Raw genomic sequence first — 14,625 nt, 5'->3', positions numbered from 1 at the left:
CTTTCAAATCAAAATGCTCGGAAGTCTATCCTGCCCTGCTCAGGTTGGTCCTTATGACTGTGTGGCCTCCTTGAAAGGGGACTTTAAGGGGAAATGCTGGTAGGGAGTTGTGGGAGGATGGAGGAACAGTTGCAAACTCTGCGGGAGAGCTGACCAGGAACACCCCGGCTTTCTGTTGCTTTAAAGGTTTACTGGAGTTTTCGCCTTATCATCTGCTTGAACATCTTGAAAATCAGTATCTCTTTGTATAGTATCTGTCTAAAACAAACAACCAGATGACACTACACAAGTTGCCTTTAACCCTACCAGATTGTTGCTAGAATCAAAATATGTAGCAGTCTACATCTAAGAGGAAGTACTGTATTTTTACTAGCATAACAACCATTAACATGTCAGTAATGTACTCTGTGTAATAAAGGACTGTGTGCTAAAATCCACCAAACATCTTTGGATTTTCTAGTCCAATAACTAAATCTATTTGCGAGGAAGAAAACAACATGGAATAAAAAATGTAGAACCTCTCCAGGTGTCTGGCAAATGAGCAAGAATTTGCACTTCCCATTGATTTCCTATCTTTGCCTTCAAATCTTAGTTGAAAAGATTTTTACTTTATTTTATGCAACACAGATTCTTCCCCTTCCCTGCGCAAACTATCCTGCACAATTCCCTGCTTGTCTGCCCAGTTATGACGAATCCATTTGGCATCTAAACAAAGACTAAATACAGACCTTCCTCAAATAAAACTGCATGGTGCCCAGGATTTGAATGTCCTACCTCCAGCAAGCACAAACCCCCATGCTGGGGATGGCAGCCTCTCTATCACCCCATGGGCCGGAGGAGCAACCACCATGGTTCTAACCCAGGCTCTCCTTGCAGGATGGGAGGAGGATTCTGCTTGTTTACTCCAGCTTTGTGAAATGTGTGGTGCGTGTCTTTCACTCTCTTGTGCCTCAGTTTCCTCATCTGTAAGATGGGGATAATACTACTGGCCCTAACCTACAGAAGAGATGCGAGCATTACAAATTGTTTGGAATTCCTTGGATGAAAGGCACCAGAGACAGGCCAGGTATTAACTCCTCTGATTCCTTTAGAGTTTTGTTCTCCAGGCTTGAAGACATTGAGTTTTCTGTCTACACTTTTTCAATGCCTTGATCCACACCCATGTCTCCTGACACTCTGCAGCCTACTTATAATTGCAATGCATTGGTTATAAGTAGCAGTTTCCTTTCACAGTATCTTGGTGACCATAGGTTTCTAACTGCCAATGACATGCCCAACTATTTTTAAGTTAAAAGATGTATTCCTGTTACAAGAAATAGAATTCAGCTCTCACATTTTCTCTTCAGACATGTACTTTTGGAACATAGGGAGAGTAGAAGAAATGAAAGGTCCATCCAGCACAGCATCCTGCCTGCAAGCAGCATCCTGAACCTTTACAGTTCCTTGCAATTCAGAGGAATGCTTTAAAAACATAGGCAACGTACCTGACCTCTCCTCCCATCTACCCCTGAAGTTGCCTCTGCCTTGGGGTTTATACCTTGGAACATGGTTCCTGATTCCTTCCTCCATCCTTCCACAGTGGAACTGGATTAGCACTACTAGGGTTAGGGCCCTTCAGACCCACAAGGAGGCACAGAGCAGAAGGCATTATTCCTATAGTAATTTGTATCCTTTCAATTTTTGATAAACAAATGTAATCTGTTTTCTGGTTTTAAATCACACACCACCGCCTCCAGCATAAATGCGCGCACACACTTACTTCCCTTCTCTCAGTCCTGTGCAGGGTTTGCTGATTTTTATCTCCAAGACTGACGGCAAACTGGACAGAAAACAGCAAGGAATCAGATGATAAATCAAAAAACCCCAAGGCCAGATCCTTAGCTGGTAAAAATCAGCATAGCTTCATTGACTTCACTGGGGTTATGTGGATTTACACTACCCTCCACCTCCCAGTGTATTAAAAAAAAAAAAGAAAGAAAGAAGAAAGCAGTTTATAAAAGTGCCCTTCCATAATTGGACACAAACAAAACAAAATGGCCACACGATGGCACCATTTCCTCAGATGAGAAATCAAGCTACTACTACTGCTACTGTCTTTATTACTTGAACTTTTTAATGTCTCAGTGAAAACTGTTTCTGCTGTGCTCACCTGTTCCCAAAGATACAGGAGTGAGACCTGCTTACACCAAATCCAAATCTGGCCCAGATTTAATTTATCTGCTATGGGTTTAAGGCTGTTTGACTAAAATCCGGGCGTTCTGTACTGCTAGTATTTCCCTCACAGAGCCAATTTGTATTACTCATAGGATATGCTGTACTTGTTACAGTGTATCATCTACTGAACAAATGAGATGGAGCCAACAATGCCCATGAAGTTACTGTGTCTTTGCGGGTTTTTCCTTCAAGTTTAAAATGGAGGGATGTTTACTGGAGAAGGGAGGAATTTGCTCCTAGGAAAATGTGGGCTTCACTGGTGATGTATCTTTCTTCTTTAAGGTCCTCATTCAAAGCCCAATGAAGTCACTGGGAATGTTTTCATTAGCTTCAATGGACTTTGACCAAACCCTCCAAGTGCTCCTGAGATTGAAGCCCCATAAGAAAGATGAGTGTGGGCTCTTCTTGCTCTTTTCTCTGCATTTGACTGCCGGGATCTACACCATCAATGGAAACAGTCCTTAGGAGGGGAGTGAATGTAATAATTGGCACTGCTACACTGATGACCGTCTCCCAAAATGGTAACTGTTACCCTTAAGCGTCTCTGGATTTGCCCCTGTATCAATTACCTTTTCCCAAGACTGGGAGGAAGTGTATCAGTTTGAGTGTGGTTAAATACAGTAAGGCTAAAAGCCTGTGGGCTTTGGTTAAAAGGAAAATATAGATTAAAACCCCTTAACATAATTACCTGTTTAGAAGGTTTTTACTCAACCCAGAATCCCTCTATAGGGAGTATTTGTAGCAGTCTGTGAAGGAAAGGGAGCCTTTATAGGGAAGTAGTGTGTGGAATTTGTTTTATCTACATACACAGTGGCTGACTGGAATAACTTGGAGTGGGGAAGCAGCTTGTGAAAACCTGAGCCAGAAGTGGGAAAGGGGTTTCTGTCTGGACAGAAGCTACCATCAGACCTCACGTGGTAGAGAAGTAACTGAGGGCGGCTGGACCACACATCGCTATATATACGTCCCATGCACAGCAGGAGAGAGGGGAGTTGCGCATGTGTGGTCCGACGGACACTGCTATTGAAGATCTCCGACTCCAGACACAAAGGCATTGCTGCACCTACAGTGGAGCACCCAGGGGGACATCACTTGAAGAAGAATGCTTGGTTTTGTTTGGTTAGTCTTTTGATGTGTCTCCTTGATCTGTTACTAAAGGGTAATTTTTAACTAGCAAGACTGGCTGCTGCAGTAAATTTTCCAACCCTAGAAATAACATGAGAGAGAGAGATCTCAAGAGTTGGACTGTGGCTTTTTTACGTTGAGTTTTCAGGGAAAGGAGGGAGCTGTCTCCCCCAGAAGGAACACCAGAGAGCAGGAGTGCACAGACAGCTATTGTGAAAGGCCCTTGTACAGTCCCACGCAGGAAGAATCTCTGTGCATCCTTCCATCTCTGCATGGCTGTTCCCATATGAGCAGAGTGATAGTGGCACATACTCAGCATAAGACATGATTTTGTTTCTGGACATTACAGCCTACTAAAACAATTTCTGTCCTCAGCTACACCTGTGCAACCATAAGCAAAGGTATATCGCCAACATCACCTCATTTAGTCTTGGTGTGATGTAAGTAATAAAAACAGATTCAGCCCTAGGCTACATTTAGGGTTATTTGATGTTATTAGACTGATCTGTGGCAATAAGCAGATATTGCAGTTTTAATATTCCAATAAAACATTTGAATTTTTTTTTAAATTGGTGTGATACATATACAGACACTAACAGGGGATACTAATATAGTGGATAAGTTATCACCTCTGGGTCAAATTCTGCCCTCAGTTACGTCCCACACCCTTCTCAGTCAAGAACATCACCTTAAGCAGGGGTTTTCTCTCATTCATGTACTGGCCTGGCCCTACCTTTTCCAGAATGACTGAATGGAATCACAGCACAAGGTACACCTATTAAACTCAATGTGGTTGCATAAGGTATCCATGAATCTGTGTGGAGAAGTCACCCTTTTTGTTTTTATTTCCTCTAGCACACTCCTCCCTCCCCCCAAATCTACTTTGTCTTTTTTTCTCTATCTGCATAACATCAATAAATTACATGTTACCACCCCTCTCTTCCAGGTATAAAGAACTTTTCAAGATTTTTAGTAGATGTACAATATTGCCATACTTACATTGTCACTGGTTAAAACTCAAAAATAGCTTTTGGGAGACTACTTTTAACTCACACTACTTCTCTCTTGGGGGCTTTCACAGAGAAGCATTACCCCGCACATGTCACATACTGGTACAGAGTATGCTGTGTATCCTACCTATGCAGAGATCTTTTCAGTGTTTAACATAGCCAAGCATAGTGCACAAATTAGGGATGCGTGAGAGTTCTAGTATTTGTTTTTACATGTGTCATGGGCTTTAAGAATACCTCAAGGAACCTTTTATAGTGATGAATTAACTAGAGATCTAGACTTCTCACAGTTTATTTCAGTTCCTGAATGGTGGAAATGTAAGACTAGATCTCATGTTATTTTGTCCTTATAAATGACTCCATGAAACAACAAAAACGTTCACAGCAAACATAAATACTGAGACAGCACTGAACACACTGTTGGTGCCACTATAAATAGTAATATTTGAATTGCTATGGAACCCAAATGCACAATGCTTCCATAAACAGACAGTTGTGTTCACTCATCTCACAGCAGGCTGGTAAGATATGGTATTCATGATAAAAGCAGCAGGTCGATCAGAAGTTTGGGTGGCACCCTTCAGTCACAAATACCTTATTTTCACTTCCATAATAGTTCAAAGCATATTGTATGTACTGTAATACTATGATCTTCTCTAGTGCCTTCCACCAGAGAATGAGAAAATGCTTTGCAAACATTTATGGACTGTAATGACTAGGATCTCAAGTTTATGTTTTAGTATCTCCAGCAGCACAGCCTAAGCGAGAGCCCTACTCAGTCAAGAACATCTCTTCAAGTAGCACCTGGGTTTTTCCTCTCCTTCAGGGGCTGACCAGGCCCTACCCTACTTGGAATGACTGAATGGGATCATGGCACCAGGTACTTAGACTGCTTTCAAGAGAGAAAGCAAGAGAAATGCAGAGCAAGTGAGTCTGGAACGCCGAATGAGGTTTGCAAAAAGTTCCTAAGTTGGAATGATGAGAGAACAGAATGGCAACAAAATCTACCCTACCAATAATTGTAAACTTTGGCTACCCAAAGTAGTTAGGTAACAGGACATGGTCTGGTTAATAATTCCTCGATCCCTTAAATCAATGTTTCCTAAAGTGTGGGTTGCACATCCTAAAGAAGTGCAAATGACTAGCCAGGAGGGGCATGGACGATGTGTACCCTCAGATGAGTAGTCCTTTAACAACACGTGACAGTGCTGAAAGGGGTGTGATTACTTTTCATTTTCTTGATGGGAGACTCACCTTTCAAAAGGGTGGGAATTGCTGACATATAATTGTTGTGTGAGACAGCTCATTCTGGAGCATACTAGGAAGGAACTACTCTTAACAAAAAGTCTTCATGCACCTGAGTAGGAGGTGGCTCAGGAAATATGTGTAGTTAAGCCATCAAATTGCAGCGACCAGAATATTATTAAGTTTGACACCCTTGCAGGAGGATCATATCACAAGGTAGGCTCTGACATGCAACTTCAAGGAGGAGGATTATTAAGAAAACTGAAGAAATTAGTTTGAAAGAGCCTGAAAGGAAAAGATAAGAAATTAAAATCCATAAAATCAGCAGGGAGGTGGCCTTAAAAATCCTTTATTAGGATCAATATGCATATCCCAGGACAACAGCAACAACCGAAAAAGGAAGTGGAATAACACCAGGATGGTTAAGTAACAAGGCACAAGAGTTTATTAAGGCTGAAAAAGTTTCCTTCCAAGCATGGAAATCATGCCGAAGTGATGCTAATAGAACAGAGCATAAACTGTACCAGGCAAGATGTAACATGGAGATTAAAGAAGTGAAGAGGAAATTTTAAGAAAAATAGCTGAAGGTATAAAGAAAGTACTGTAATAACAAATTCTTTAAATACATCAGAAAGAAGAAAGTCACAAGGCAATGACTGGTGCCTAAGAAATACCTTAGATAGCATGGACAGACGGATTAAATAGACAAGAGACTTAGTGGGTTAGGTAGGCCACCGGTGCACAAAAAAGGTAGGGTAATCAAAGAGGATACAGCAATTTCACAATCTATGTGATTTTTTAGCATTGGTTTTCAGCATGGAGAATGATGGGGTAAGGAAAATGATCTCAGGGTATGAAGGTGATGGCACCGTCCAGGAGAACATTATAAAATAAATAAACAAACAAGCAAATAAATAAGTAAATAAATAAATAAAGGAGGGGGTAATAGAATATTTTAAGAAATTAAACTGTAATGGATGGCATTCATCAAGGAACTATGAATGAAGTTGCTGAGCTACTAATACAAGTATGTAATTGAGGGATTACAGGGTGACTCACACCTTTAAAGAGTGATACTAATGGGTGATCTTGAGAATTAGAGAGACCAGCACATTTTACTTTAGAGTCAGGAAAATAGTTGGGAAATGTTAGTGGATAGCTATAACGTATCTAGGGGAGTATAATGTGATTCACAAACAAAAGCATCACAGTACTGCCAACCCCAAGTGTCCAAAAATCATGGGAGTAATAAATAAATAAATAAATACAATCCTGGCCCTTTTTCTTTGCTTTCTGGTTTTTGAACCTTTAGGATACACTGGGGACACATTTTCAAGCTTTTTCTCTGCAACCACGAGGGCTAGAAACTCTTTTTTTTCTTTCAAAAAAGGAAAGCTGAGATTCTCATGTAATCATTTCACTCCAGGAGCTGGGGCTTTAAGAAAAGCACCAAATATCATGAGACCTGATAACACTTCATCAACTTAACATTAATGTCACTTAAAAAGGAAATTAGCAATTAAGGTCATTCCATATAGTTTTCAAATGCACCTAAATGACTTACAATCCTAAGTGCCATTGACTTACACACCAATGGAACTTAGGAGCTCAAGTCACTTAAGTGCTTTTGAAAATTTACCCATTGACTATGTAACTGAAATACCATTCCATATCACATGCAGTTTAACAAAAATATAGATGAGATAACTGTTAATGTGAACACACTGTCTGACCCTGCACCCAAGGAAGTCAACAGGAGTTTTCCCCTGGAGTTCAATGGGAACAGGACAGGGGCCCTCCTAAGGTGCATTCTAACAATGTGTCCCAGCATCTCCCCTGTGCTGTGCTGAGCTCTAAGGTCCCAGTGAAGTCCATAGGAGGGTTGAGCAGTGAAGCCCAGGAGAAGGAGACAGGAGGATACACATCCATCTTGTTCCCCCTACTACAGAACCTCAGAGGGGGGACATATAAAAATTAAAACATAAAAACTGGAAACACTAATCTGCAACTTCACAGAACCCAACACTAGTACTAGGCAAAACAGCCCCACTGAGTCACAAGGAAGGTATATAGACCAGGGGTAGGTAACCTATGGCACGCGTGCCAAAGGCGGCATGCAAGCTGATTTTCAGCGGCACTCACACTGCCTGGGTCCTGGCCACTGGTCTGGGGGGGCTCTGCATTTTAATTTAATTTTAAACGAAGCTTCTTAAACATTTTAAAAAACTTATTTACTTGACATACAACAATAGTTTAGATATATATTCTAGACTTATAGAAAGAGATCTTCTAAAAATGTTAATGTATTACTGGCACACAAAACCTTAAATTAGAGTGAATAAATGAAGACTCGGCACACCACTTCTGAAAGGTTGCCGACCCCTGCTATAGACCCTTATTGATTGCTCAGGAAAAATATCATCCTGAGTTTCCTTCCCCCCTACCTCAGTGCCCTGTGGAGTTTAGGAATCCCGAAGAGTATTTGCCTCCCTCTCTCTTCTTTTCCCTTAAAGGCTCTGTGGAGTTTAAAAGGCAAACAGCCATCAAAATAAGAAAGTCAGATTTTACTAAGAGAAAAATGCAAATAGAATCTGGCTCAATGTTTCTGTCCTGGTCTGCAATGTGGTGAAACCCACATCTGGATCTGGACAGGCACGAAATGTGGGGGTATACGGACAGAGGGTTGTGGTTCAGGCCCATCGCTAGAGATTAAAAAGTGCATTCCTTTCTATATGCAAGAACTGTCTTGGCCCCCAATTAAAAATAAATGACCTCTGCATCCCTTCATCCCCTCCACTTACTACTGCTGTTCCATGTTTCTTCTTTATCTTGTCTTACTTTCCTGCTTGGATTTACATTCACTGTCACAATTTACCTTCAGGCCAGCCCCCTTTTCTGTGTCCTCTTAAATCATAAACCCCATACCACCCATTTTTTTCAATAATCATCCAACCTGCTCCTCAGTCCCATGGAAACTCTTTGCTAAGGTGTTGTCTTTCCCTTATCTGGAACAAATTCCTTCATAGATGGGCCGTCTTTGCCCTTTCAATGTCTAAGAATAACACTTTTAACTATCAATAGACACAAAGAGTTTCAGCTGCACCATTCCTGTGGGATTCCTATGAGTTTAGACACATCTGCTAAGATATATATATATATATATATATATATAGCAGAGTCTGAATGAAGCTTTATTTTTATTATATCCTTAAGCATCTGTTGAAATTTTCTGCCGGAATGTTCTTATCTTTTGGCACTCCCAAAACATAGGTCTATACAGTCACTGATGTTTGAACAGCTCCTGTGTTATCTACACTCTTGAAAGCCTAACCTATTCACATGGGGCCATGTTCTGAAGTCCTTATTCACTCTACACGCATCGCAGTCAAGTGGAGTTTTGTCCAAGTAGAAAGTGGAGTATGGCCTTAGGTTTTGGCCCCTACTAACCGTTACCATTTGCTCTTTTGGTGATTAGGAAAGTGTGTGGAATCTGTGCACCATCTGACAATAGCCTCATTGCTTCCTTGTAACTATTTCTGAACATATAGGGCCAGATTTTTACTGGAGGCCCTTAGCCTGTGTCTGCAATTTACACCCAAACTCTTCAAATTTCACAACTCTTCACACCAACATCCGCATGTACACAATGAGGTATTTAGAACTCTAACGTCTGGTATAACTCCAAGGGAATTCAAGGTACTGGTTGCTATCTGCAAAGCCCTACAAGAACTAGGACTCAGCTATCTCAGAAACCACCTCTCCTTCTGAACTGCTATTCCACCTGCATTTGCCTGGAATGCTTAAGCTAATCTCTCTCAGCAGGGAAAGCAATGGGAGCTTGAAGCAATGCATTCTAGATTGAAAGTCCTTGCTTCAGGAATTTCCTCTCACTGGTAATATGTCTAAGCCCAAGAACAGGAACATTTAAGACCCAATCCTACACGGGGCAGAGTCAATGTGACTTCAGTGGGTGTTGATGGCACACAGCACCACACAGGAGGCACTCACCACACAGGATGGGGCCCTTAAGAAATCATTGTATAATACATCTTTTTGCCCAGACTTTTTGTTAACTGCTTGCTTCAGCACCGTTAGCATTCAAACTACTGCCTAAACTTTCTTTATCTTTGTTTTTTAAAGATGAGGTGCAGCTGGCTGTCTTGGTGTATTTGCTACCTATACTCGGGAAATTGCTCTTAAGTTGAACCATGTAGAGAGTCCAAAATAAATAAGGTAATAGATTCAAATACCTGGTACACTGATCTAATGCTTCAACCACCTTACAAAACAAACCCAAATCCCAGTCTTATCCAGTGACAGGCATCTCAAATTGGAAGAGAATTTTCCTTTGCACCAAATTGTATGGTGCTTCCTTTTCCATTGTCTCATGCCTCTTTCTCTTTACCAGGTCACTGGGCCAGCTTTAGGGGAGCCTCCTGATGCTGTTTATTGGTTCTATTAAATATCTTATTTTTTACCTGGTATTTTTATTGCCATACCCAGATTTTCTTTTTATTGACCTCCGCAAAGTTTAGCTGGCTTCTGAGTTCTTGGAAGCTGGCTTCCTCGTCTTACTCCCCTCCCTCCCCTTGTACATTTTAACAATATCTTAAAACCACTCCAAAAGAGACAAACTACCTCCCTTAAAAATGGTGAACGTGAGAGCTGACATAACCCAATGAAAGCATGGTTGTAAAATGTCAATATATTGAAGATCTGTTATGTATTTCTGTCTTTTCAAAATCGAGTTCCAATTGCTCATTTCCTTGTTTTGGGATTGTGTGGTTTTTTTTTTTTTTTTTTTTTTGGTGTCCTGGATGAAACGGAAAAGAACATTTTAAAAAGGCCAGGAAATCTGTGCTGACTCATCTTTGAGTTAATACACTGAAAACATATCAACAGCGTCTGGCCTATCTGGTTGCATTGGGCCTTGAGTCCTCTAGGTCCCCACCATGCTAAACCCAATCCACCTCACAGAGCATCACCGGGATTCTTTGCCTGAAGCCCTGTTGCATAATGGGGTTTGCTAGAGATTTGCATTCCCTACTTGCTCTCCTCCATTGTGGCCTGGGTTGGGGTTGGGGTTGCAGTCAGAAGACAAGTGGGGATGAGGAGAAACACAGCTACATGAAGATGAGGAACACCAGTCCTAGGGAGGGAGGGAGCTGGTGGGGAGCCATACATATATTATTTCACAGAAATTAGGGCCAGCCCTGCATACCTGATCTGTGCAACTCTCTCAGCTTTCTTAGGCTGACTGAATAATCACGACTTTATCACAGAAAACTTCCTGGAAAATATTCTGAAGATAAATGGACCAAAAAAAGGAGGAGGGAAAGGCTGATGAGATCTTGCTGATGACATTATGGAAACAACATGCATCAGGCTGGGAAAGCTGGTCCACGGTGTGGAATGGTATTTCACCAGCTCCCAGCAACTCGTCAGTACATTGGTGTACTCACAATCAGATGACCCTGTGTGTGCGGGCAGGTTTGTTGGTGACTGTGATGAGTGGGTGAGGGCTGGGCTCAGAGGCGGAACAGCTTCAAGGTTCAGGCAGGGAAGGCCTGGCTTGGCGCTGCATGCACCCGTCTGAGTAATCTCATTCTCCTCAGACGCCTTCTGGTTTTCAGCTGTCTTGGGTTTCTTCCTGAAAATAAACAAAGAAACCTTTGAAGGGACTAACTGCGTATTTGGGAAAAGGCATTTTTAGAATCTGTTAAAGATAACTTGCTTTTTTTTTTTTTCTTCCTTAAAGGGAGGTAGCAGGGAGGACTCCATGCCTCTTGTTTGGAAACAAGCTGCTCCTTGTTTTCACTCTGATGCAATGGCCCTGAGACCACATTAAAGCACAGAGACCAAGTCAGAAGCTCCCCATTCTGCCCCTACTGACTACATATAAATTAAAACCTGTCTGAGTTCTTTACACAGTCTGAGCTCCATGTGACAAATATTAATCAAGGCTGCATCACTCTGAATTGAAAGTTATACAGAAATATACAGCAAATGTATCTGGAAAACAAATAAACACTGATGTTTCCAGTTCAAGAAGTGTGAAAGTATAAGCTGGTACTTTGTGAAGAAGATTATGGGTGCAGGGGGCAAGGATGGTGAAAGGGGGTAATTTAGAGAGGCAGAGGTCATTTATACAGGTGAAGCAATAAGATTTAGAGCCTTACACAACCAGCAATAGCCACACTGCATGCTGGCTTCCTCTACTTCCCTTAAAAGAAGAGAGCCTTTAATTATTAAGTCTAATATTTGTACTTCTTTAGTGCACTCCATCCAGGACCTCAAAGCACTTTGGAAACATCCAGAATGAAGCCTCAGAAATCCCACGTGAGGCGGGTAAGCATTATTATCCTAATTTTACAAGTGGGAAAACTGAGGAGTGAAGAGGGAAAGTGACTTGCCCAAGGGCATACAGCAAGTCTGTCACAGAAAGGAAAAAAGCCCAGAGCTCTGTGCTTTAAATACTAGAAAATGCTACTTCCCTCTTTATAGAAGTAAGTTACAGCTGGAGCTCTAATTGCAGTGTTTAGTTTGCAAAATCATTGTCTTGGAGAAGCAATGACTTGTAACTTTTGGCCAGCAGACTGGCTGCCCTAGTGTATGTCTGGATCCAGGCAGGTGCAGTGCTCATGGAAGTGAGCAGAAAGTTACGGGGGGTAAACATAGCAATTCAGGTACTACCTGCCATGATGGCAGGATGTGTCACTTACTGCTGTTCATAGGTACAACCTAATGAAACCTGATTTCAAAAGCTCTTCTTTGGCCTAGAATGATGCCCACTTAAAACACAAATAACTGTTGAAGAAAGCAACCTTCTTAAAATGTTTTCTCTACAACAATGGCTTTGCATTATTTTTCACCCAGGGAGCCCTCCATTTGTGTTACAGAAGCTCTGAGGGTTCTTCTGTTGTTTTATCCAGTTTCCCCACATCACAGCAACCCTTCTACAAACAGAGCACCGGACTATTCATCACCATAATTCCTTAAATGGTTGGAATGGTTGCTATGTCAGCAGCCCCTTCTGAAGTGCCTATTGCCCTGGTAAATGCAAATAAACAACACAACCAGTTTTCTCCTATATCTCCACCACCAAAATCCTCACTCAACGTGTCCTGCAAAGATACAGGCTCATTAAGACAGCAAAATCATATCTTTGAGAAATAGTCCTGCCTCTTGCCTATCTTTTTATTTTTTTTAACAGATTTTACAAAACCTGTTCTAGGGTCCAAGCACCAGAAAGGAAAAAAAAAAAAGAAAAAAGAGAAAGAGATACACACAAGAAAGAAAGAGCATCTATCACACAACAGAGAGCAAAGCCACTTTGCCATTAATCGAGAACATTGTCTCCGGTTATATAAAAGAATTATATAAGCCTGGCATATCTGAGGGCATAGCATGTGGAAGCTCTTGTCAAACCTTGGTGGCTGCCAGTACTAGCTGGTCACCTTCAGAGGGCAGCAGAGCACCACCTGGCTCCAGGCTACATTGTAGTGAGACAAAACCTCCCTAGAATCTTCCTCCTGGTCACCATGCCAGAGGTTAAGTTTGCCAAGCTCCTTTTTTTGTTTTTTTTTAATTCTTTGCCGTAAGTGTTAAAATTACACACTCCAATGAAGTGTCTCCTCAGCCGGAAAATGAAAGCTCAAGTGAAAAAAGTTAAACAGGCCTGCCCTCAGCCCACCCCCCCAATAAAACCCAGCTGAGCTCCCAAACCCAAAGTAAAACAGTAGAAAAAGGAAGGAAAATGTGAAAAAGAAAAATAAATAAAGAAAAGGCAGACACTGCATGGAGAAACTCAAAGCAAAACTGGGTGCGTTTACACACACACACACACACACACACACACACACACACACACACACACACACACACACAGAGAGAATCCCTGCCAACCACCCTGGGTTTCCTCATGCCTGAGTTCAGTGGTCAAAACTACATGGCTGCAGGCACCTGTCTTGTGCTGGTCAGTTCTGCTTGAACCAACATTTTGGTCTTCCCACTGCTCATGTTTCTGTTTCCAAAGAGGCTGGTCCAGGGTTTTAGATGGGAGTTTTAGGTGAATCAAGGCTGAGTTAGATTTGTTGTTAACCCCAGTGGTGCTGGCAGCTTTAGTGTATTTTATGTTGGGGGTACCACCCTTCCCAAAATCAGAGGCTTAGTGCAGTGGAGAATACTCCGTCCCATACACTGTATGGTAGGGAACAACATATATTACAAATACGTTAAAAATATGGGCCAAATTCTGATCTTACTTACACCAGAGTAAATCTGAAGTAACTATTAGCTTCAGTTGAGTTACTCAAATTTGTATTAGAATAACTGAGGCTAGAACTGCATCACTGTAAATTGCATGAAAATCAGACAGTTTTGAAATATTGTAAGTATACTTCATACAGAGAAAAGTCTGAAAAATAAATTAAGCATCTCAGTCCCCCCCACCCCAATTCCAGCATGCTTGAAATGTGGATACCAATTCTGCTGCTAAAATCTACCTCTAGCCACACAATCTATTGCCACACAGCAATGTATTTTAGAAACTTGAGTAAGGAAAGTATACCTTTTGTCCATGAGAGCACTTCAAACATTATCACAGGCAAACTCTTGTTACATTTCCTAGGGCCTGTAGAGAAATATCCCCCCTTCCGCTCATTCCCAGTACCTTCCTCCCTCTGCACATGTGTACACACACACACACACACACACACACACACACACACACACACACACACACACACACACCCTCTTTCACAGCATTGTTAGTTGTGAAGCTTTCAGGCAATGACAGTTCTTGTTCAGCCAGCAGTGGATCAGGGGGGCCGGGGTGGTTGGGGTGGCTGGACATATGGCGTAACGAACATCCCCATCCTTGGTAACAGATTTACAACATCTAAGGGTTTGTCTTCACTGCAGTTAACCCAAGCTACAACTCAAGTGTTGCCCCTAACTCATGTCCCATCCTCACACACAAATCCTGCACTCGAGTGTGTTGATGGTTTTAACTCGAGTTGGCTGACCCGTC

The 14,625-nt window shown here is 41.8% G+C and overlaps 1 protein-coding gene across 8 annotated transcripts in view; it reads right to left on the bottom strand.

The window, feature by feature from the left end:
• ZBTB20 (zinc finger and BTB domain containing 20) overlaps positions 1-14,625 on the bottom strand; it is a 625,639-nt gene that overhangs the window by 23,409 nt on the left and 587,605 nt on the right. For all 8 annotated transcript variants that reach the window (XM_054043665.1, XM_054043732.1, XM_054043692.1 and 5 more), the window contains one exon: positions 11,057-11,244. In XM_054043665.1, the coding sequence (XP_053899640.1) occupies positions 11,057-11,244 (188 nt within the window). The remainder of the gene's footprint in view (positions 1-11,056; positions 11,245-14,625) is intronic.

Source organism: Malaclemys terrapin, chromosome 1 (assembly GCF_027887155.1).
Source record: "Malaclemys terrapin pileata isolate rMalTer1 chromosome 1, rMalTer1.hap1, whole genome shotgun sequence".
NCBI classification, from domain to species: Eukaryota; Metazoa; Chordata; order Testudines; family Emydidae; genus Malaclemys; species Malaclemys terrapin.
Note: the sequence above shows the minus strand (reverse complement) of the source record. Positions and strands in the feature narration are given on the sequence as shown.